Source organism: Pseudochaenichthys georgianus, chromosome 24 (genome assembly GCF_902827115.2).
Source record: "Pseudochaenichthys georgianus chromosome 24, fPseGeo1.2, whole genome shotgun sequence".
Classification (NCBI taxonomy): Eukaryota; Metazoa; Chordata; class Actinopteri; order Perciformes; family Channichthyidae; genus Pseudochaenichthys; species Pseudochaenichthys georgianus.
In genome coordinates, this window is record NC_047526.1 from 28,867,737 (window position 1) to 28,891,788 (window position 24,052).

A 24,052-nucleotide genomic window follows, 5' to 3' on the forward strand; every position below is an offset into this window, starting at 1 on the left:
TGAGCTAAAATGTAAGGAAGTTATACAAGTGTGTGTTTGTTTGGTCTTTAACAAAGCCTAAACATTTAAATGCTAGCATTGCCACCTATTAGCTTACTAAGTAATATATATAATAAGTAAGCTGGTGTTGACCTTCATGGCCAACAGTGAGCATATCAATGAATTACTATATAAGTTTGGAGGGATATGTATACAATAGTGTTTCACCCGAGCAGCTTTAACCACTATTGAAAGCTAGGTATCAAATAATAACTCAGAGAAAACTAAATAAAACAAAAGTACTGCAGGGATAGCAAAACAATTAAATTACCTTGAAATTATATTTAAGAAAAGTACTCACCTCTGACGATAAGACCCGCAAAGTTGGAAACCCCGGAGCCGCGATCTGATTGGGTGACGCAGCGGTACAGGTCTTGGTCCTGACCGGTGACTTCTTTAAGGTGGAAGGTGGCGGCGAAGCGTCTGTGGTTGATGTTTTTGGTCAGAGCCACGGGAATATCTTCTCCGTTTCTCCTCTGAATCACAGAAGAAAACACGCAGACAGACATCAGGGTCTGCAGAGGCTGGTAGAGGGTTAAACTGCCTTGCTCTAGGTCACAAGGCAGCACTGGACCAGACACACACTCACACTCACACACACACACACACACACACACACACACACACACACACACACACACACACACACACACACACACACACACACACACACACACACACACACACACACACACACACACACACACACACACACACACACACACTGAAAACACACACCCCCCTCTGCCTCACTGACAGCAGGTTTGAAGGTCATGACTACAATAGAGCCGTAATGAAATCAGCAGCTATTAAACTCTTAATCACGTTAGCTGCTAGGATGTATGGCCCGGGGGTCGCTCTCTCTGTGTGTGTGTGTGTGTGTGTGTGTGTGTGTGTGTGTGTGTGTGTGTGTGTGTGTGTGTGTGTGTGTGTGTGTGTGTGTGTGTGTGTGTGTGTGTGTGTGTGTGTGTGTGTGTGTGTGTGTGTGTGTGTGTGAGTATGACACACTATTATTGGATGAACCAGTCCAGAGGATGGCACACTGAATGCCACGTTTCATTTCTTTGTGTTTGTCTATTTCTAAACCATCACTTTGGGTGCAAGCTAATGTGTTTCTTGTTTCCATTTGTAATGTATTAAGTAAGGATTAAAAGTCTCATGTTAAAGGGCAAACATGAGACAAAGAAAAGAAAATATGTTTTCCATTCCCACCGAATGGCATCCATCCATGTAGATTTAGCACATTTTTGAGCTATGATTTCTGCCTCTACCAATTTAAAAGTTTGCGGTGCACAGTGTTGAGCATCAAACCGTTTACATGATTATTATTGAGTATAGTTCCGATTACATCTGTTGTGTATTATCTAACCATTCAACTATATCTTGAATCAGTACATGGGGATACATTTTGTCATTTGAAATGTTTCAGTGCTGACTAAGACATATTTGAGAGGGTGAAAAATAGCTCAAAACTATCTTCAGGGCTTTTTACCATAAAGTATGAAAACATGTTGACTTGGTGTCCTCTATAAAAACAGGCACATTGCAGCAATACAGTATTAATGTGTAGCAATCATTTCTTATTCACCCCATAGCAGTAGACTGTTTGAATGGCGGTGCATGTGGATAGTTTTACCTGCAGCCAGAGTTTGTTGTTGGATGTTTCTCGTCCTGTAGCGATACATTGAAATGTGGCATTTTGTCCGGCGTTCACCTCCACGTCCCCGAGACGAAGAAAGTGAGGAGATTTATCTACAGAGCAAATGAGATTTAGACAAATGACATTGAGTTTACAGCAAGGTTAACAGTATTTACAAGTATTTGTAAAATTTTTTGGTTTATTAGTTGTCTGTTAAGAGAAGTGGAAACAAGGTGACAGCCAGAGGGAGTTATAGAGACAAACAGGTCAGGTTATCAGGCACTGAGTACATTTCAGGACATTTTCAAACCCTCAGGTTCATTGTTACCTCCACCAAGGAGGTTATTATTACTGAGATTAGATTTTACTGGAGTCGGTGCTGCATCGCCACTGGGGGGTAACATCAATGTCACATCCAGTATGTATAATTCGGATACCTCCAGATTCCTAACGACTGTGCTAAGACATGAAATAAGCTTTTCGCACCCTGAAGATGCAGTTCAGCTATCATATTCTTATTCTGGGGAGGTGATTGCAATCATAGATAGCAGCTACTATGGTGAATGAAAACACACACACACACACACACACACACACACACACACACACACACACATACACACACACACACACACACACACACACACACACACACACACACACACACACACACACACACACACACACACACACACACACACACACACACACACACACACACACACACACACACACACACACACACACACACACACACACACAAACCTGTGTGTCCAGAAATGCAGCTGTGAGAATGAATGCTTCCACTGTGGAGTACTAATTCCTTTTCAATACTTGCCCCTCTCACATTAGGAGTCCTGCTCTTCCGCCTTTAACAAACTGGGGCGCTTATTTATTTGTATTATTTTCGGATTGCAGGTAACTTTATTGACAGAGTGAATGTCCTGTAATTCCTGTCAGGTTCATAATGCTACGTCCTGACAGGGAAAGGGAAAACAGACATACTCGGACCTCACACATGGAACAAGAGGGCGGTGCAGGACAGTTTATCTTTATGACTTTGAATCAATAGAATCTATTAAGAAACTACATTTGTCCTCAGAGATTTTAGTGCGGCTACAAGACAGATGACCAAAAGGAGTTGTAATTGCATCCTATCCAACACACAGACCCTCCAGGAACTGCCCGAGGCCTGAGATTAACAGACCCTTCTGTTAACGGTAACATTTTGCGGTCGCAACTCTTTTCTGCCCTCTGGAAGTAAGGAAACACTCAAGCGAAGGAGAGAAGACGATTTGAGACGTAGCGAGAATTTAAAATGGATCGCAGCCCTCATCTCTTTCCTGTCAGCGGGAGACAAGACAGCTACTGTGCACTGTGTGTGTGAAACTGTGAGTGTGTGTGTGTTAAAGAGAGAGGGAAACTGCTGAGTGGTCAGAATCTTCTCTCTCTATGATTGCCCTAATACTGTCTCATTTCCCGCTTCACTCTCTCCTCTTCCCTCTTTCTCCCCCGATCTCTCTCCCCTTTTTTTATTTCTCTCATATTTCTCCACGACTTGTCTTCTCTTCTCGCCGCATCCCTCCCTCACTGTGTCACCTTCCCACTTATCTAGCCATTCAAGTGCAACAGAAACCATCCCAGGTACAGTCTAATTAGTGGCCAAAGCTATCAGCCGCTATTCAGCGAACTAGGACTAATTGCTGGCAATGCTAATGACTCACCGCACGGATAGCTGAGCACCTGAATGTCGTCGATGGCGATGAAGCCGGCGCCGTCCGAAGCCTCGGCTTCAAAAATGACCTGAGAAAAAAGGAGAGGGATTTAGCTTTTTTGTCTTCATTACTATTATAATTGGGTAAAATAGTTTCAAAATACAATAATGTATTCAAACAGGTCTCATTCAGCTCAAAATGCGTTTTACAAAAGAGATTTGAATAAAGGCAAACTAATCTACATACATCAAAACAGTGGTTCCACATTAAAGGAGAGTATTACCTGTAGCAGTAGAAATGCTTGAATAAAGATTAAATAAATCTGAAACTAATTTTGAATAAATATATGAAGCTTTTAATTGACCCATTCTTCTTTTATTTGTTTTCTTTTCTGCTGAGTGCACTTCGAAATTGACTTTTTGAAAGTAAGGTTGATTAAAATAAACACAGAAAAGAGAGAGAGAGCTCTTACCCTCCATTATCCTGTGAATAGAATAACTTAAAGCTATCATAAATGTAGAAAAGCACGAATAACATTGGAAATGTTTCCTAGGAGAAACCCTACGTAACCAAAATGATGCGTTTTCTCATCAGAAGCACAATCATCAACCCTCTTAAGTGTTGAAACTAAATCAGAAACTGTGCCCCATAGGCTTAGGATCATCCTGGGAGCACTAGAAGCTCCACAGTAAGACTCTCGCCATTTAAATGTGCAGTCAACGTGATGGATCCAATCAGAGTTGGCACAGGGCAGATAGAAAGTCGGTGACAGTAGCTGGTGATGTGCACTAAACTGGATAAATACAAAGCTGCCATCGCGACTGCTACTTGCAGTTCATACACTTTTTCACCAATGATTTTCCATGACTTTTCCATGACTTCTCCATGACCTTTACCTCCTTTTCCATGACCAACAAACTTACTCTTCCTCAGCGGTACCACTGAAAATGGTTTATTTAAACATGGAACAGGAAAATAAGGTCTGAAACATGTTGTGCCTATCCAACAAATCAAATAGTTGGCTTACTAGCTTCTACACGCTAAAGCAGGGGTGTCAAACTCAATTTCATCGCGGGCCACATCAGCATTATGGTTGCACTCAAAGGGCCGGTTGTAACTTTAAGACTATATAAAAATACATATATAAATATATCATATATATAAAATAATGTATTATATTACATCTGCATTGGATTATCATCGGATAGGGTAATAACTTCATAATTAACTACGTCTGAAAGCAGAAGTCTAGGGCAAATAATTACAAGTCTTTTCAGTGCGTTAGTCCAAAAATGATTTAAAAAGAAAAGCCACATTCTGGAGAAAAAGGAAATAGAAGTGACATTTTGAAATAAAAATCTGATTTTGAGAAAAAAAGGCAAATTCTGAGAAAAAAGTCATATTTGAGATGCATTGTGGCACATGTAGTTTATGTTCAACGTGCTTCTGTAGCATGTAACCATATAATAAACATATTATATTCTTTGCAAGCTCTTGTGGGGCCACATCAAATGAAGTCGCGGGCCGAATGTGGCCCCCGGGCCTTGAGTTTGACACCCCTGCGCTAAAGCAACTAGAATCTTTCACCAGCAAAATACCTCGTCAGTTAAAAGCCATTTTACGTTTCATTACTATACGATACAGTATTCATTATCATTATAGTATTACTATTTCGGCGATTACTGTAGATAAAATATAAATTAGGTTTGATGCAACTTTAGTTACATTTCCATGACTTTTCCAGGGCCTGGAATTAGCATTTTGAATTTCCATGACTTTTCCATGTTTTTAATGACCGTAAGAACCCTGGATTGATTTATACATTCAGGCCATAAAGGATACATGAGATACTTCCTGTTGGATCAAAGTAATCTCAAGTAATGAAACCAAACATGGTAAGGTAGAGAAATGAAGGGTTGGATCCCATCTATTGGTTTTTCCTTCACATCTTACAAAAAGAAGAAATACTGAGGGAAACAAATGGGGAAAACAAGATGAATAATGTTGAATGGGATCTCCAAATGATGGTCATTAGCTGTAATTTACTACTCTTAGTGGTTGTGTCGAAGGCTACTTCTCTAAATCTGATATTTCAAGTAGAGTGTGAATGCTGCATTCAACAGGTGCTTCCATTTCAGCCATTATCAGCGCATGGTCTAAATAACTACTCTCCTCATCCTCGTTTATCTCTTCTTCCCTTCCTCCAATACTCACTCCACTCTGTTTTTGTTCCCATCGTCATCCCTCTTTCGAGCCATTTCTCTCCCCTAACTCCTCTCTGTGTTCTAACTGTGTTTACTCAGAGAGGTGCGCTGTAATGAAAAGAGGAGAAGAGGGAGGAGATGAGGTGGCTATGAGGAGGGAGAGGCAGGGGGAGAAAGAGAGGGAGGGGGTGAGCCGTTGTTGTCATCCATCACCTGTAAAGGGAAATCTGCTGTGAACTGTTTACCCATAGCTTATCATGCCCTGCTTGTCACACTCTCCCCCTCTCTGTCTCCCTCCCCTACCAATCTATCTCCCGTCTTCCTCTCTTCTATCATCTTTCACTCATAGCTCAGTGCGAGGCGGAAAGACATCAGTTGACTTTTAATACCTTCATCCCCGTCTGTCTGTCTGCCTCCACAGTCTGATTATTGCTTATTAATGCAACCACTATTGTTTTAGTAGCCATAGCATGAGCTCATGACTCCTCCTTTGTGAGTATATGTATGCAAATATATGAACGTAATTTATCAGTTTTCGAAGAAATTACAACCGTAGTTATAAAAAATGTCAAATGAAGTCCAGGAAAGCAAGTCACAGTTATTGTGCATAGTGTCCATTGCAAGTCTCTGAATCATGTTTCATGAGAAGTCTTTTCTCACCAAAGTTAGTGTGGATGGAAGAAAACCCCACTTAACATTGGTGAAAGATTATTTCCCAATGCATACAGTACACCTTGTTGTCATTATTTGTTCCCCTTTTTTTTTTTCCGCCACAAATGCACCAAAAAAGTAAATAGCGGTGCTTACATATTTTTTACACTATATGCGTTAGTAAATATGCGTCTCACACCAGAGATGATGATTTTTAAAACAGCGGACATACTATTAAAGACGGTTTTGATCTGTTTCTGAATCTGTTGGCTTTGAGGAGAGGAAATCCATCTTAATCTTATGTATCATTAAAATGCATGTCACATAGCATTGCGCGCAAAACGGGATAAACATTTTCATACCCTTCTGGGTGTCATTTTCTACCACTGCTGCTTGGACCCCATAAATACCTGTGAGTACTGCAGTCATTTGTCCAGAGAAAAAATGCTGACAGCAACCTTTCCAACTGAAGGCAAAAGCCAGATGTAAGAGTGTTTTTAAGCCTTGTGTCTTGCTATGTGACTTAGTCCAAGGTGTACTGCCCCATTAATGATAATTTCTTTCAAAAAATATGGCTTCAGGTGTTTTCCACAATACCAAGGGTCACTTCAGTCACTGCTCATTCTGTTTCCTCGTTTACTTTCATTTCAGCCTTGAATCCAGGGGTCCGATGATGGTCACCTCTTACCCCCTAATCCCACCAGGAGCGTCTGCGCTGCGGCGTTGTTAGCGATCACGGCCACTCTAGTCAATGGGTGCTATTCCACCAGACCCGCTGCGCCGCGGCTCGAAGCGTCCCAGAAGCTCCTCGGCGCAAGGAATTTCTAAAATATAGGATGAATCCTATTTTTGACGCGGCGCAGCGCAGGCAGGAAGTGGAACGTTCATCCGGCCCAGGCCCATCCCCCAAATAAACTCGTGTTTAAATCAACAACATCTGCGAGGCTGCACACACGACGCTCCGCTTCCGCTACGTTTGAGAAGCCCCTCACTGCAGTGCGCAGTACCTCAAGCCCCTCCTTCTCAACCTTTGAGGCACGTGACTAACGGCCCCTCCTTCTCAACCTTTGAGGCACGTGACTAACGGCCCCTCCTTCTCAACCTTTGAGGCACGTGACTAACGGCCCCTCCTTCTCAACCTTTGAGGCACGTGACTAACGGCCCCTCCTTCTCAACCTTTGAGGCACGTGACGAGCTTCACAGTTCTGTTCTGTTAATCATAGCGTCAGAGTATTAACTATTTTAACATATTAATATCAGGGTTGCCAACTGTGGGTACCTGGCACACTCTATTTTGGCCTAGTAGAACAATAAGCAGCAGACTTTTACTTTTTTTTATCATTTCTACTGGATCTTAGATCTGCGCAATACGGGTCGGCAGTTGCCAGAGAGTATTTGTGTTGGGTAATCTATGGTAGGGCTAACCCATACAGTGGTTGGCTCAAGTCAGTATTTGCAATGTAATTACATACACGCTCCCCTTGACAGTGAAACGCCACGCGTGAGGTTTAGATTATGTCCCTGTCTCAATCCAAATTGAACTGTATGAAATAAAAAGGCACATTTGTCTTGTAGTAAATAAAAAGTGCGACCTGGAGCCAATCCTGCAACTTCCCCACAGGTGAAAGAGTTGACATGCTGAAAGCCCAACCCCTGCAGGGGGGTCTGTGGGGATTCTCCCCCAGGAGATTTTTTTGAAATACTAACATAAAATACACATTCTGGTCCTCTCTTGAGAAGAAAAAGAAATACATCTATTACTACACGACATATTTAAAAAAATTAATGCCATTTTAGTTTTTTGTTACTTTGTTCTGAAAGCTGAACCTGCTGCTCCTCACAGAGAGAAGAGGGAAGAGGCTGTGAATTACTTTACATTGTGGATAAGGGTGGATAGCCCCCATTGTTCTGTGTGTCAACATGAAAGACAGCCCACACATCAATCATCAAACCGTGGGGTCTTATTTCAGTAATGTTGTATCGATGTATATAGAGATGTACTGTAACTACAGCAAAAGTATTCTCCGTCGGGACTTCCTGCAACAACACCACACCGTTATCTTGATTCTGATTGGCCAGAAGACATTATCAAAGATGTTCTATTGAGAAGATGATCACTACCTGACAAAAGTTTTCAAAACCGTTTCTAGTCTTCGGTATTCTTGTTTTTGGCGTGAGAATAGTTTGGGCAGCGTGAGAGCGTGAGATTGAGAGTGAAAGCATGTGTCACACGCCAGATGCGTGAGAGTTGGCAACCCTGTAATATATATTAATATATATATATATATATATAATGATACCAATGATGATGGCGAGTGATCTGTCGCCATGGCAACGGCATTTAAAATGTAAAACTCAAATTAAACACATTAACAGCCTTCAAAGCATGTTTTAATGTCTATTTGCATGTTAATTGCATCAATTATTTCAGTTATGACTTCAAGAAAGGGCCTTCATTTGTTTTTTAACTTAAATTTTATTTTACGTGCCTCAAAGGTTGAGAAGGAGGGGCTTGAGGTACTGCGCACTGCAGTGAGGGGTACTACCAACGTTTTGAAACCCTGGTGGGTTATGACGCAGGAGGAGGTCGCGGCGCAGCCGCAGCGCAGACGCTTCCGGTGGGATCAGGGGGTTAGGAGACAGTATTTCGATCTTGCAGGTGTCGAGCGCTCACTGCCTCACTGCTCTCGTCACAGAGAGGACGGATTACTGATAGCTCGTAGTCGGTATACAACTCCTCACATGGGAGAAACTGTGATGTGCTGAAGGCTACGGACTGACATATCATCCCTCCAGAGAAGGGAGAACATCCTCTTATCAACTAAAGGCATAAATCATTTTGATGTATGCATGTATGGCCACAGCATCAACACATTCCAAATCTGCAGGCGAGGAGTGTTTTTCCACTTCATGTTGTAGTTTGAATCGTCATTATTCATCTAGGTTTAGGGCTTCCTCTAAAAACGCTTTAATTAAACTTCATCATTATTTTTATAACTATATGAGAAGGTTGTTTCGCCGATTTAAAAATGCGATGCAAAATACATTGTTTTGCGTCATCTAAATAGTTGCCTAATCCTTTTCTATTCATCATCTAGCCAACTAATGGACTCACTGCATCTCTAACGCTGCCGTGGGTTTAACTTATTACAGTGTCTAGGAACTCAAAGATCACCTAAAAGCAAGTTTTCAATCAGAATAAACTTTTAAATAAAGACACAATTTTAATTACAAGGTCTAAAAAGTGCTGCCAGTGTGTGGGTGTGCCTTTTATCTGCACATCAGTGTGCAGAGTGTGTGTGTGTGTGTGTGTGTGTGTGTGTGTGTGTGTGTGTGTGTGTGTGTGTGTGTGTGTGTGTGTGTGTGTGTGTGTGTGTGTGTGTGTGTGTGTGTGTGTGTGTGTGTGTGTGTGTGTCACAACACGTGTCTGCATGTGCCTACGCTTCCCCTGGTGAAACCAGTCTAATTACATCTCAAGCCTAAGTGCTAAAACAGAAACATGTTCCAACATGAAAAAATAGCTTCATAACCTCAAATCCAATAACCTGTTTCATAGCCTGAAAGACCAACATAAGCCTCAGCAAACCAGGATGATTATGTTCAATTAAAACATGTTGACACACGGGTTTCATGCTGGCGATCTCCTCCCAGAGTCACTGAGGGGGACCGGGCTCCAGATGGGCCATTCGGGGGATGCTTTCACACTTCGCCTTGCAGTAATATTACAGGGTCCCGAGGCTGTGTGTGTGAACATGATCAGTGTGTGTGTGTTTGTATGCCTGCGAGGACATTTGGAGACATGCTATCCCACACTGTGCACACATCTGTCAACAGCAGCACACCAAGACACACATATCATGCTGACTGACAGCAGGATATTAAGAAAGAAGAAGAAACACTGAAGCAAATGTGTTGTTTAACACTCATGCAACCATGTCTACCTCTGTGAATCCCATTGTCAGAAAGGTGTTCATTAAACACAACGACATACAGCAGCATTTACAACAATATGAATGTCCAATTGGCCGCCACACCCCACACAAACACCCACAACATTTCTGTTCAGCCTCTTTTTAGCCTAATCGTCACCTCCTGAGCCTCAGTCAACACAGATAAATCAGCCGGCTGCCTCTCAGCATGTCTGTGTGATAGCATGTGTGTGTGTGTGTGTGCGTGTGTGTGTGTGTGTGTGTGTGTGTGTGTGTGTGTGTGTGTGTGTGTGTGTGTGTGTGTGTGTGCGCGTGTGTGTGTGTGTGTGTGTGTGTGTGTGTGTGTGTGTGTGTGTGTGTGTGTGTGTGCGTGCGTGCGTGCGTGCGTGCGTGTGTGTGTGTGTATGTGTGAGTGTCAGTAGAGGAAATATTTGCATGATAAAGAAACCCTTCATTATCACAGCTGTTGGGTATCATTGAGGGAGTTACCTGATATTCATTGGGCCAAAAGGTGGAGACGGCGAGTTCGGCCTTCATCCAGCCTTTACCTGAAAGACGACGATACGGTCAACACACGACAATCAAATCTGAATAAGTTCTGACATGTGAGATTGAAGCCGGTATTTACCAGTGTTGGAGGTCACGTTCCATATAGGGTTGGCCAAGGGACCCTTGTTTACCTAGAAGAGACACAGAACACAATATAAAACATACAGAACACACAGTCTTTATATTTCATGACGCACCCGGAGACGCATCGCTTCATTTACAAGGAGATATCCAATGAATAATTCAACAAAATACAATGGTGATGCTGTCTCATGCAAATGAAGAGGTCAGAGGTCTTTGTCAGTTAAACCTCCACCTTTACGATGGTCGGAGAACGATTTTGCTTAACAACACTTTAGCAAGGATTGGCAGTGATGTGGATTTGATTTAGTTTCATGAAATTCAAGGGCAGACTTCCGACTTATAATACTCTGCTGTTTAGGACCAGGAAATGCTGCAACGAGCAACCTCCAGTTAATTAGGTTTCTAAACACTTCCAAAAGTCTGCCGAACACATTTTGATAGATCATCCTTATTCTTCTAAACAAAACACATTCTTAGGGTGTCAGCGATGTATGTTTGCTGATTTAGAAAGGTTAGCATCTTATTGTTAAATGAAGTTATTACACTTAATTGTACAACCTTACCCAAGCTGTAGGTTGAATCGAGACGGACTGAAGCCTCTTTTGCATGCTAACTGCGTCATTTGTGGTTCGATTTCTCAAAATCCAGACCACATTTCCCATCAATCCTGTTTTGTTTTGTTTTAACTTTAGAGGCTCTGTTCACCATCTGGTTTTGTGACCAACAGAACGCTTTTACTCGGCGCTTGAACTCATCTAGAGTTGTTTTATGGAGTAGAAGAACCTTATGTTTCCTGAAAACAACAAACACTGCAATCCAGCTTGTGTTTCATGAAATCAAACCTCGCCTCAGACACTTTGCAAAGGCTTTTAAACAGCTTTGTTTGTTCACAGTTTCAAAATTAATTAAAAAAGGTACGGATGTATGTTTACTGGGTCCGGTCTCAGTCCGTTACAGGTCCCCCATTTATACTGTCTTTCATCAATATATTATAGGCCTATATACAAAACATGTCTCTGAAGTGTTTGGCTCCAAATACCAAACAGATCATGCATCCCATAAGGTGGGGGGGGGGGGGGGTTACCTTGGTTGCTAATTGGCTAATGGTTACACAAGCCAAATAAATCGTTATGACATCACAAAGTGGCCAAAATCTGATCGGCTCATTTTCAGACAGGTTTTTATAGAAATGGATCAGGACAAAAAGAGAGAGAATCTTTTTTCCTGAAACTTTCAGAATCTCTTTACACAGAGGGGACACATGTTGATGTAGAAGAGACATGAAGAAGAGGGGACACATGTTGATGTAGAAGAGACATGAAGAAGAGGGGACACATGTTGATGTAGAAGAGACATGAAGAAGAGGGGACACATGTTGATGTAGAAGAGACATGAAGACGAGGGGACACATGTTGATGTAGAAGAGACATGAAGAAGAGGGGACACATGTTGATGTAGAAGAGACATGAAGAAGTGGATTTTACATAATAGGTGACCTTTCAGTGCAATAAACTACATATTTCTATTGTTTTCTGTTGTGTTTGCTCTCAGTACCTTCACCAGGACGTTGAGGGTGCCGGGGCTGAAGCCTCCGGGGCTGGTGAGCAGATAGTTGAAGTCGATGCAGTGAGTGTCGTTTTCCTTCATCACAGGCAGCTGAAACCTGGCCTTCGTCCCCTCGTCGTGCTGCGAGACGTCCACGTACATGTAGGTACCTAAACACAAGGACAAAGAGAGGGTCAACAAAGAAATATCACATTTAACTTAAGGTGGATATAGTTCACAAGTTGTTTTTAATTAAACCTGAATATGTATATACTTTTAACTACTGTTATCTGGCTGGTATTCTGTTAATTTCCTCTCTGTTGGGAGAATAACATATCCCTGATTTCTGAGACCTCTTAATCAGCATCTTCTTTTTGTTTGTGCGTGTACGCCACATACCTGCTGTGCCTGAGTGCCTGAACAGACTAGCAGTGGTGAGGGGGTACTTTAGTTTATGACTGGACTTGTCAAAAACGACGCTGTAGTCCCACTGCCTGACTTACATGTACCTACACGAGTAAACCAACTCTCTGCTACCGTGAAGCTTGAAGATAATCCTCCTTGAAGACATAACACTTTAAACGTGAATTGGGCAATTACAGTGACTGAATACAAGTGTACAACAATAAGTGCTCTTCAATGCCAGGTCAGTTAATTCAAGTAATTGTAGTTCAATTAAATGTAAAGCAACTTTTAACATTGCATAATTTGGTTTAGCTAAATAAGTGTTTTTATTTTATTTTGCTTATTGGTTTTGTTGTCTTTTGTGATTTCTGTAGTGTGCATGTGAACAATATAATCTTGAATCATAATCACCCCTAACCCCTTTTTGTATCCATCTGATATTTATTATTATTAACTATCAGAGGCATTCTTCTGTGACAACATTGTGTGTTTGAGTCCCATCCATTAAACACTGAAATCCAATTTAAGAATGTAATCCATTAACAGCTCATGTCTGTCATTTAGGACACAAAGAACAGGAAGCCAAGGTAAACTTCTCTATTCCCTGCTCATTCCTGTTTGACATGTACACTTTGAAGCAGTATCCTATCATGAGAACAAAAGCTCCAAAGAGCCTTTAGTCTTTCCTTTATGTGTTTACTCTCTTCCCTCATTTCGTTTGGGTTTATGGTACATGAATCAGTCATCACCCCCCCGTCCAAACATGTAAATACCTTGTTACTGTGTTCCCCTTTGTGATGATGTGTTTCTAAGCAAGCCAGATACACATTGGAAATGGGCAAGAGAAGAAAGGAAAGGAGTATACTTTTTTTCTTTTTACTTTCTTTATTTGATGTTCTTTTTCCCTTAGTGTCTCCTTTTCATTTTGGTAAATCAACTCTGCAGCTTTCAGGTAATACCATGTTCAAATGTGTAGCGTGAAGGCAGGTTTACACGATCAAAATGAGTGAAAGTTGATCAAAATCATGTATCCAAGTATCCAGTTGCAGCTTGCATTATGCCACGTTGATACCAGTAGCTGATGTTTGATTCCTTAACCACACTTGTAAAAAAATGCTCCACAGGCTGCAACATATCATTTACCTGCAACAACCAAGCGGCGTTAAATGATTCATTGCATTTTTTTAAACATATCCTCTGGGCTATCATTTTCTTATTTTGTTCGCAGATTCCTCCTTTCTTGCCTGCCTTCAAATATAAATCCATTCGTTTTATTCTTCCTACGGATTCCGGAGAGAGTTTTCAGTCACTGTTTAGCTAAGTTTGCATACATGTACAACAGGTCAATATTATCCTTGCTGTCACTATTGAATAAATACCTTGGACCTACAGTAGTGGATGATAGGGAACGTGGCTCGATATTATTTATAATCTGGGTGAGCTGACGTCCAGATGTTCCAGTAATCAGCTCAGACCTCAACCAGATGTTGTTCCAGTGAAATATGATGAAATGTGAGCCTATCCTGCCTGATGTCTAATCTCACAATCTCACATTAGCTCATCGAAAAAAACATGATATCTATTTATAAAATAAATGAATTGAATAGAACAAGCACTAAATCAAAGTGTTGATTATTGGTTTGTCGATCTTTCATTATTAGTTATTGAGATGGTTTCTCAAGTTAAAATGCTAAACATATGCTAGTTTTAGCCACTCCGGTGTGAGGATTAGCCATTTCCTCTCTTTTGCAATAATATAAATTGAATATCTTTAATATGTTTTGGTCCTTAATTCTTTACTTTCCATTTCAAAAAGGAGGATTTTTTCCGACAATAAAAAAAAAGAACAAGATTAAGTCAGACAACAGACAGCTTCAGCTTCATTCAAAAATCTCAATAGAAGCTTTGAGTGTAATAAGATAAAAATGTGGCACTATAAGAAAATAGAGAAGTGATACACTACCATAACAGTTCTCAATAGAATAGGTGTATATAATAAAATACAATACAACATAATGTCTGTGCTCCAGTTGGACAAACAGCCCGCCAACCAACTGGTTAAATCTATTTCCATATTATACAATAAACAATGTGCTGTATACAATGAGCTGAAGAACAATAGTGATTATCACTTATTGTTTAGCTAATCTGCTGTGAGAAAACACTTTTCTCTGCAGACTCTCACACTCACACACACACACACACACACACACACACACACACACACACACACACACACACACACACACACACACACACACACACACACACACACACACACACACACACACACACACACACACACACACACACACACACACACACACACACACACACACACACACACACACACACTGTCAAAACCAAACACTGTATCCTAGTTATTGGATTGGCTCTGCTTCTCTCTCTTGATCTCTCTTGTTCCCACTCACGCCTACACACACACACACACATACAAAAATTAGGGATGCACGATATTGGGTTTTTGAAACCGATACCAATAACTTCCTGCTTCTCAAGACCGATACCGATAATAAAAAAAGATTTACGCCACTAATTATTTTAACGCGATTAACGCATGTGTATTTTTTTTCCTTGGCCGCCCCGTAGTTTCAGAGCGCATCGAGTTTAAAATACCCTCTGCTGACAGCCCCGCTCCTGCCGCTCGCTTGTGGCAGACCACACTTCCCCGCTCACCGGCAGGCACCGACTGGCCATCTGGAGGACCGGGAGGGTGTGTGTGGCCCGAGCGAGCGAGAGAGGGACCTTACGTGCATTGTTGTTGTTAGCATCTGGTGCTAGCTAGCTGCGCTAACGGATAGAAGGAGCTGTTTAAATGAAAACAGAGGAGCACACAACTGCGCCGAGCACTTGACTTTATGCAGGAAGCAGACAGCGGGACATTGTACGAAAAGTCAGCACACTCAGCACAACATGATTACAGCGTCCAGGCAGCTCCTGTTTGAGCATATGCCTTGAGTTGCACGCACACACACACACACACACACACACACACACACACACACACACACACACACACACACACACACACACACACACACACACACACACACACACACACGCGCGCACACACACACACACACACACACACACACACACACACACACACTTTGTATTGTATTATTGTCTTCGTACGCTTTTAACACACCATCGTAGCGATGGCGATGTTTCAGGTGACTGATCAGGTTCGAAGTATTAGGGAGCGCTGGATTTGTGAAGAACTCCCCTCTTCCTAAACCACTAATACCACAGTACTGGCAAAACGGGAGGAGCCGAGTGAAACACAAGCGCCCCTCATCCCAATCCACCCACACCGCAGTATTTTTTTCACCCAAAAAATATATTGTATATTATCGGGGCTATTAATACTGTTATCGGGTTTATCGGGATGACGTCATAATTCCTAATATCGGGCCGATAATTATCGTGCATCCCTAACAAAAACATACACTTATATTTCAGTCGTAACAAAATCCTACTTCCTGGTTGTCCCCAACAAGACACAAAATCTGAAAACGGGGCTACAGCCATCACAACAGAAACAACTCAAGGCCAGCACCGTCTTCTGTCTCCTTCTCTGTAATCTATATCAATCCAAAATGAAAACACGATGGATGTCACTCCTATTTCTCAATATTTTGGCAGTGATACTAAGATGGTGACAAGTGCCTTTAAGATGGCTGCCAAGATGGTGTGCTAGCTAAAAATATTCCTATCATTCAGAGACCCAGATATGTCAAAACACACACAAATATAACCTTTAGTACCTCTTCTTAGCAAAACACTGCCAGCTGACAAATTACAAAAACAAATGGATAAAGGATTGGTAAAAATAGCTGAATAATATAGTAAATAGCCAATGTCCAACCTGGTAAAGCAGCCGTTCACCTGCAGGGTTCTAGAAATCCGACAAAAATGGCTTTTGAAAAACTATGATTAGTAAAAGATCGACAGTACATGCAAATGACAGATCATACATGTTAAGAAAGCAGACTGTATGATGCCAAGAACATCTGACACCTGAAGTCTGCCAGCTTGTAAAATGGCTGATGTCTTTGAACTAAAATGGCCGCTAATAGAATAACAGCACAATGTAACGACGGGGCTAAAAATACCCCTGAGACAGCCTTAAGACCTAGATATGTCACATAACAACAACAGCAGCGGCAGAAGCAGAGAAATCGTACATAGAGTATTTCTCTGCAAAACAGAAACAGCCCTCAGTTGGAATAACAGCTCATAGGAACACAAATGATAAGCTACCAACCATACTGAGTGGGATGTTGACACTCTTCTAAACAACGATGCCGCTTGTCCACAATAAAACAACAACACTAAGGTTGTCAAATATGGAACTGATTTGAAGATCACTTTATTTGAAAGCCCTGCATGGACTCTATCGCTGCTCTTCATCACATGTTTCCAGTTAAAAATCAAAGGGTGTTTAGGAATTTCCATTGTTGCTCCCAAACCTCGGAGTCTCTTCCCGCCTCACAATTCAATCTTTCCGTCCCTCTGGTATTTCTATATACCTGTCTTTAATATCTATCGTTTGAATGGAGGTTTTAAAGTGTTTCTTTTGACTGCCTCTATACAATCTGAAATATACTAGATTCTCCTAAGAGCAACAATATGTATTGCGTTATGCACTTTGTATGCACCATTTAAACAAAAGCAATTTAGTTGTATGTGTCACCCTTCTTGGCAATAAACCCGATTCGGATTAAAATGTGCTCTATATCATTAGAGCAAATAACATTTTATTTCGAATAACATGGGGTTCAAAAAATCAAATGCAATCCAATGCAACAAATACTACTTTTGTTTGATCAAGTTTTGTATGAATTTTGTCATAGATTTTTGATTTAATGGTAATTTTAAGGCTGCTTGATTTGTGTTGCTGCAACCATCATTATTTTCTCATTATTAAAACATCCATTGGACCAGAGAGCAGCTCTACTGCAGTATAAATGCTTTTTCCCCTCCTCCCTTATTAGCCAGTACACTGTGGAAAACAAGAGGACAGTGAGACAAGAGACATGGAGAGAATGGCATGTCAAATAGGTTTAGAGTGGTACTGGCTGACAACATTATGAGTCAAGAGTATCTGCGTTAGTCCGCTGAGCCCCAGAGCCCCAACCCATGAATGTTCAACTGGCACAACGCGCGCTGCCAGCGTGGCACGTCGACCCTGCCATGGAGGCTAGTGCCAACATCAACCCTCAGAGAGATTAGTGTTGAATAGTTTTATCTCTATTTCAAAAAACAGCCAAACCATCCCTCCACTCTAAATACCGCCTTAAGCACAAATGGTGATCAGCAATGTGGATTATAATGAACAAAACTATAATTGATAGCTGAAATATCGTCTACGTAAAGCCTTAATATGACGCCTTTTGTTCTCCCAATGCCTTTGACTATAGATACAACCTTCTGAACTGGTAATCAGTCAAATGAACTAACGCCCACAGGTCTTTGAGGTGCCATATACTCCCTGCAACCGTCCCTGAACAAAGGGAGTAGATATCTCTTTGTTTGAAGGGGTCAAAAGCCCAAATGCTTTACTGCCTCCTCTCTAAATCATGCCCCGGCCTCAGGGAGACGGCAGCCGGACCAGAGAACTCTTAAATTACCGGTGGCTGGGATAGCCTGACAAAACAACAATCCTAATAATAGGCATTAACAATGTTTCCCAGGGCAAGGCATTTCAGCTCAACCCCTCGCCCGTTCCCTGCTCCTTCTTCCAAATACAAGACCGTGCCATATCTCTTTAGTCCGGCAGTGGCTCAGTCAGTTGGGGCTTGGACTGGGAGCTGTAGGGTCGCTGGTTCAAGTCCCCGACCAGACCTAAAATATGGAGTGTGGACTGCTACTTGGAGAGGTCCCAGTTCACCTCCTGCCCTGCCGTGGTGCCCTTGAGCAAGGCACCTGACACCCCCCCTCACTCCCATTGTTCCCCGAGCGCTGTACATAACTACTGTACCTAGTACTAGACTCCTTGTACTAGGATGGGTTAAATGCAGAGGCCACATTTCACTGTGTGTGCTCTGCATGTGTGACCATTAAAGAGGGTTTCATCCCCCCCAATTATATTCTATCCCCTGCAGCAACCTCGTTTCCCATCCTCAAGCACCGCTGTCCCTCACCCTGCTGGCATTATTAACACATCAAATGTCAGTTCGCACTCCCGTACCTTTAGGCAACGCTCTGAACCAACATCTCCAAACCATTAACCTGCCCTGACATCCCGTGCCCCCCCCCCCCCCCCCCCCCCTCATCCCACACACTCCTACAGGAGGTAATGCTATGTTAATTCCCGGCATTACTTCTGCGCACTCGGGCTACGTATTTAACCTCTTCAAAGTGCCCACTCTGCTTAGTGACACCACTTTGTATTAATATCACTAAATGTTAGATTGTGTTCCATTGGATGCGGCCCCCCGCTCTTATGTCATAGTAAATATATGCAAGACCGCGGGTATACACTCAGTTTGGGAGGAGGTGTGTGTTTATGTGAAAATCCTAAAGGGCTGGTGTTGAACTGAACCTTTCTCTAAATGTCAGCGGGGCTGGGGTGTCAGGATGATAAGCATGAGAGATAAATAACCACATATTATTGTCATGGTAACATGGTCGTAATCTACCAGAGAGCAGACCTTAGGAGAGGAAAGAAGACAGAATGAGACATAAGGAAAGCAAAGGAAGTGATACAAGAGGACAGGAAAGGAAAGGAGAGGAGTCAAGAGGATAGAGGTGAGGAAAGAAGATAAATGGAGACAAGAGGACATTTGACTTGATGAGTGGAAAGGAAAGGAGACTTGAGGAAAGGAAAGGAGTGGAGAAGATAAGAAAGAGGACTAGAGAGAGGAAAGCGAGTCACCAGGAGACACATGGAGACAAGAGGCAAGGAGACTAGAGAAGAGGAAAGGAGACAAAAGGAGAAATAAGGAAAGCAAAGGAGATGATACAACAGAGGAAAGGGGAATAGAAGACAGGAAAAAAGACAAAATGACAGGAAAGGAAACACATGGACACAATATGAAAGGAGGGGAGATGAGATCAAAAGAAAGGAGAAGAAAGGAGGCACAGTGAGGCAAGAGGACAGAGGAAAGTATATTAGAGGACAGAAAAGGAGAGGAAAGGAAAACATTTGGAAGACACAAGAGTAGAGGAAAAAAGGGGAAAGGAGCTGAGAGGAGACTAGAGTAAAGGAAAGGAGGCGAGAAGGACAAGTGGAGACAAGAAAAGTAGACGAAAGGAAAGGAAAGAAAAGGTTGGAAGGAGACTAGAGTAAAGGAGAGGAGAGGAGGCGAGAAGGACAAGTGGACGAAAGGAAAGGAAATGTTGCAAGGAGACTAGAGGAAAGGAAAGGAAATGTTGGAAGGAGACTAGAGGAAAGGAGAGGAGGCGAGAAGGACAAGTGGAGACAAGAAAAGTAGACGAAAGGAAATAAAAGGAAAGGAAATGTTGGAAGGAGACTAGAGTAAAGGAGAGGAGAGGAGGCGAGAAGGACAAGTGGACGAAAGGAAAGGAAATGTTGGAAGGAGACTAAGGAAAGGAAAGGAAATGTTGGAAGGAGACTAGAGGAAAGGAAAGGATTAGAGAGAAAAGATGTGAACAAACCCAAAAGCCAATTTGTGGTTGTAATATTTGAACATGCTTTCCTTAATGCGGTTAGCACCATTGTTCATACTCGAGTCAAAATTCCTCTCAGGCTGTGGTTTTAATTTGTTCTGACGCCAGTTACCATCTCAACATAGCATAGCTGGTTATTGTTATACCATTTAGCTTTTTAAGATGGTAATGTCGGCAACCTTCCCTGTTCCCCGCCGTTGATTAATGACCTCATATTCTGTTAATTAGACCCTCAGCCCTACGGCAGAAAGATTTAATTTCCCCTTCATCCTCACCACGGAGAAAAAAACAACTGATTAAAGAGGAGAGGATGTCTTGGAAAAGAGGAGAGAGGGAGGAAATGTGCAGGGAGACAGAGGAGGACAAGGTGCTAGAGGTGGAAGAGGTACACAGACCCTTCACTTGAATAAGAGCTACAATACAACCACGCAGAGATACTCCAAAACAATTGATAGTATTCTATTTTAAAGTACTTCAGAAGTATTTCTCACAGATCAATAACGATTGCCGTTTTAAACACGGTGTATGAGAGAGACAGGAGAAAGGAAGTGAAGTCTCACCTTTGGGCAGTTCTGGAGAGACGTACGCCACTTCCTGCGTGTTGATGTGCGTCCAGTCAATATCATCGTAGGGATCCTGCTGGTAGTCACACTTTGCGAGACCCTCGTCGAACATGCAGCTCCCTGCAAAGAGAATAATGCAACATGAATTCCTCCATAGTCCCATTTAGGGATGGACATAGGACTGGGAAACAATGACAAATGAAGATTCATGCTGGGATTGATCATTTTGGTTTCTGAAAAATATATTCAAATGATCATGGTGTGATTTTTAATGAAGATCTGGAATCTAGAATAGCGTTTATAGGCCAGAATATCTCCGAGAACAAATATTGCACCTCCTGCGATTTGAATATTGCATATGCAGTCCAACTTTTCTCGTGTGTTGTTTTTCTGCGCGTGTCTCAGCTCATTAACAAAGCACCAGGAGTCTGAACTGCAACAGACATCACTCAGCGCCGCTCAGGATCACCTCTGACTCAGCCATCACGGCCTGCAGCGGATCATCTGAGCCCAGCACCGCGGCCTCGGGACCGCCATGTGTGAGCTGGCCCCCCGTGGCCCCGCCCCAACAGGAACTCGCTCTAACGCAGAGAGACGCCTCGTGTCCCTGACGGCCAGCCGAACAATCAACTTGCAATGATATGTGGCTTGTAATGACAATATCGCTGATAGAAATAACTATCGGGCTACTGCCAGCCATCTGATTCACTGACCTGAGAGCGATGCAGGGCTTGTGTTCAGAAAATGGCCAGGAGAGATATGGCTAAGAAAAGCCACAATGCCATCTGATTCAAGTCACTGGTGGTTATGTGTGTCATATTTGTCCTTTTTGACATTGGCCAAAGTAGGAGAAGATCTTTTATATCGTTTTATGAACGTGATTTGCAATATATAAGAGCGGCACTTAAAGGTGGGGTAGGTAAGTTTGAGAAACCGGCTCGAGATACGCTTTTTGTTATATTCCATGGAATGCTCTTAACATCCCGATAGCAATGAATATCTGAAGTGCTTTGACAAAAAACCCATTAAAACAATTCATCTGTGGAAGCCGTGGTACTGTAAAAAGCTAAAATAACCCAGATGGCTGATAACTGGATGGCCTACCTGCCTGTCAGCCTTCCATCTGTGCACAAACTTATCTTGTGCCCTCATTGGTCATGTGCGCGTTCGTGTGTTGGAGGAGGGGCTCTATACGGAAGTGGCACATTTCTACCGGCTGTGTATTTTCAAATTCTAGCGCACTAGAGCTGGTTTCTCCAAAATTACCTACCCCACCTTTAAGTATTACTTCCATTGTTGATTAATCTATTGATTATTTTCTCGATTCATCAATGACTATTTAGAGTTTCCCAAATCCCAAGATGACATCATCAAAGGTCATGTTTTTGACTGTTTCATGTTTACTGTGAATGAGGAATACAAAATAATTTAAGAAGCTGTTTTTATGTGATTAAAATAACCAAACCCCAGATGATAATGAATGATTTATCCCAATATCAATATTGATGTATTGCCCAGCTCTAGACTAAAGTCCCAGTTCAACCTTAACACAGAAACAAACCTGAAGATCTGAAAGGTAATTTAATTAATAAACGTGTTCGCGCCATTTAATGTAATAAGATAAGACACTCTTAGTCCTGATGCCAACATTATTTGACCTAGCTAAATTGTTCTACCACAAAGTGGAGAACAACATCAATAGAACTGCAAACAATAAGTATTGCAGAACAAAGAAAGGCTAAATAAAAAACATTTTCATTTATTTGTCTTTGTTGTTGCCAAAAAGAATATTTGTGTTTAACCTTCAGTTTTCCAGAGAGTATAAGTAATGAAAGAAATGCAACACCAAGATACACAGGTGCAATGTTTACAATGTAACCAGGACCCCTCTAGGAAAGAAGGTATATGAAAGCAAGCCACCATGAAGCGCTGTCATTAACCGGCACGGCCAGCGACATAAATCTCCCAGCATTCAGTTTGTGCTGCAGCTCTGCTACCTGTGTCCTAGAGCGAGCTGCGGCGGCTGTGATGGAGAGCAAAACGACAGGCCCTCAGATACCCCGCTGATCTGAGCTCTGCTACAGAGGGATACCAAGAGGTGACAGCCGCCGCCGGAGGAGAAACAAGTTAACATCAAACTAAGCGACTGTCTTCGGCTGCCGGCTGTACGGCTGCCTGTGACTCACAGCCTCAGAGATGCACTGGATCACATTCCTCGGGGCGTCATTCTTTAAACCAGCCTCTCCTCGTGCAACTCCGATTCAATTCAATTAAGCCTTTGTCACAGCGAGTTACCCCCAGTTATAAAGCAACACAATGCTGGGACAAGTAGAGGGCACAAAGTAGACCACGCATTTTTCTACTCCAAACTTTTCTATTATGGCTTGGGTGTACAGAATCTAACTTAACTGATGTCCAACAAAATGCTGCTGTATGTGTGTGTGTGTGTGTGTGTGTGTGTGTGTGTGTGTGTGTGTGTGTGTGTGTGTGTGTGTGTGTGTGTGTGTGTGTGTGTGTGTGTGTGTGTGTGTGTGTGTGTGTGTGTTTAACACTCCATGACTTCCTGTCTCCCACAGTGTGTGTGTCAGGTTACATCTTGCTGTCAGGTAGCTCTCTCTGCATGGGTTAAAAGAGCAGGAGACATTTGCATGTGAATGGGAATAGTGTGCCGCCTAGGCAAGGACAAGTGTAGGTATGCTTTCGCCTGTTCATAGAAAAGGGTAACCCTGTGCATGTTATGCCTCTATAGTGGAAAATACAATCTTTTGTTAACAACAGAATAGTACGTTTTGTACATTTATGTATTTGCTACGCTTTTAGTGAAGAAAGGACCTCCAGATTGTTGGCAAAGAGAGAGTAAGGTTGTGGAAAGGACCATGTGTATAGCAGCACTATAGAGGTATTAGTACTCTTTGTCCTGTATCTGTATTAACTGCATCTTAGTTCCCAAATAAATCCCATAAGGTTTGACCATCATTCAGTAATATGACGTTCAAGTTGAATTAGCAAGGTAAGAACATTTTAAAAACAGCATTGATTGTTGAGCAGTGGCCTTCATGCCTCCAATATTAGG

At 42.2% G+C, this 24,052-nt stretch overlaps 1 protein-coding gene across 9 annotated transcripts in view; it reads right to left on the bottom strand.

Annotated features, from left to right (window-relative positions):
• Nucleotides 1-24,052, bottom strand: part of ptprk (protein tyrosine phosphatase receptor type K) — a 133,235-nt gene that overhangs the window by 51,705 nt on the left and 57,478 nt on the right. For all 9 annotated transcript variants that reach the window (XM_034075542.1, XM_034075541.1, XM_034075538.1 and 6 more), the window contains exons 3-9: nucleotides 20,977-21,099; nucleotides 12,365-12,525; nucleotides 10,806-10,857; nucleotides 10,667-10,725; nucleotides 3,403-3,481; nucleotides 1,676-1,791; nucleotides 341-515 (exon numbers count right to left, since the gene is read on the bottom strand). In XM_034075542.1, the coding sequence (XP_033931433.1) occupies nucleotides 341-515; nucleotides 1,676-1,791; nucleotides 3,403-3,481; nucleotides 10,667-10,725; nucleotides 10,806-10,857; nucleotides 12,365-12,525; nucleotides 20,977-21,099 (765 nt within the window). The remainder of the gene's footprint in view (nucleotides 1-340; nucleotides 516-1,675; nucleotides 1,792-3,402; nucleotides 3,482-10,666; nucleotides 10,726-10,805; nucleotides 10,858-12,364; nucleotides 12,526-20,976; nucleotides 21,100-24,052) is intronic.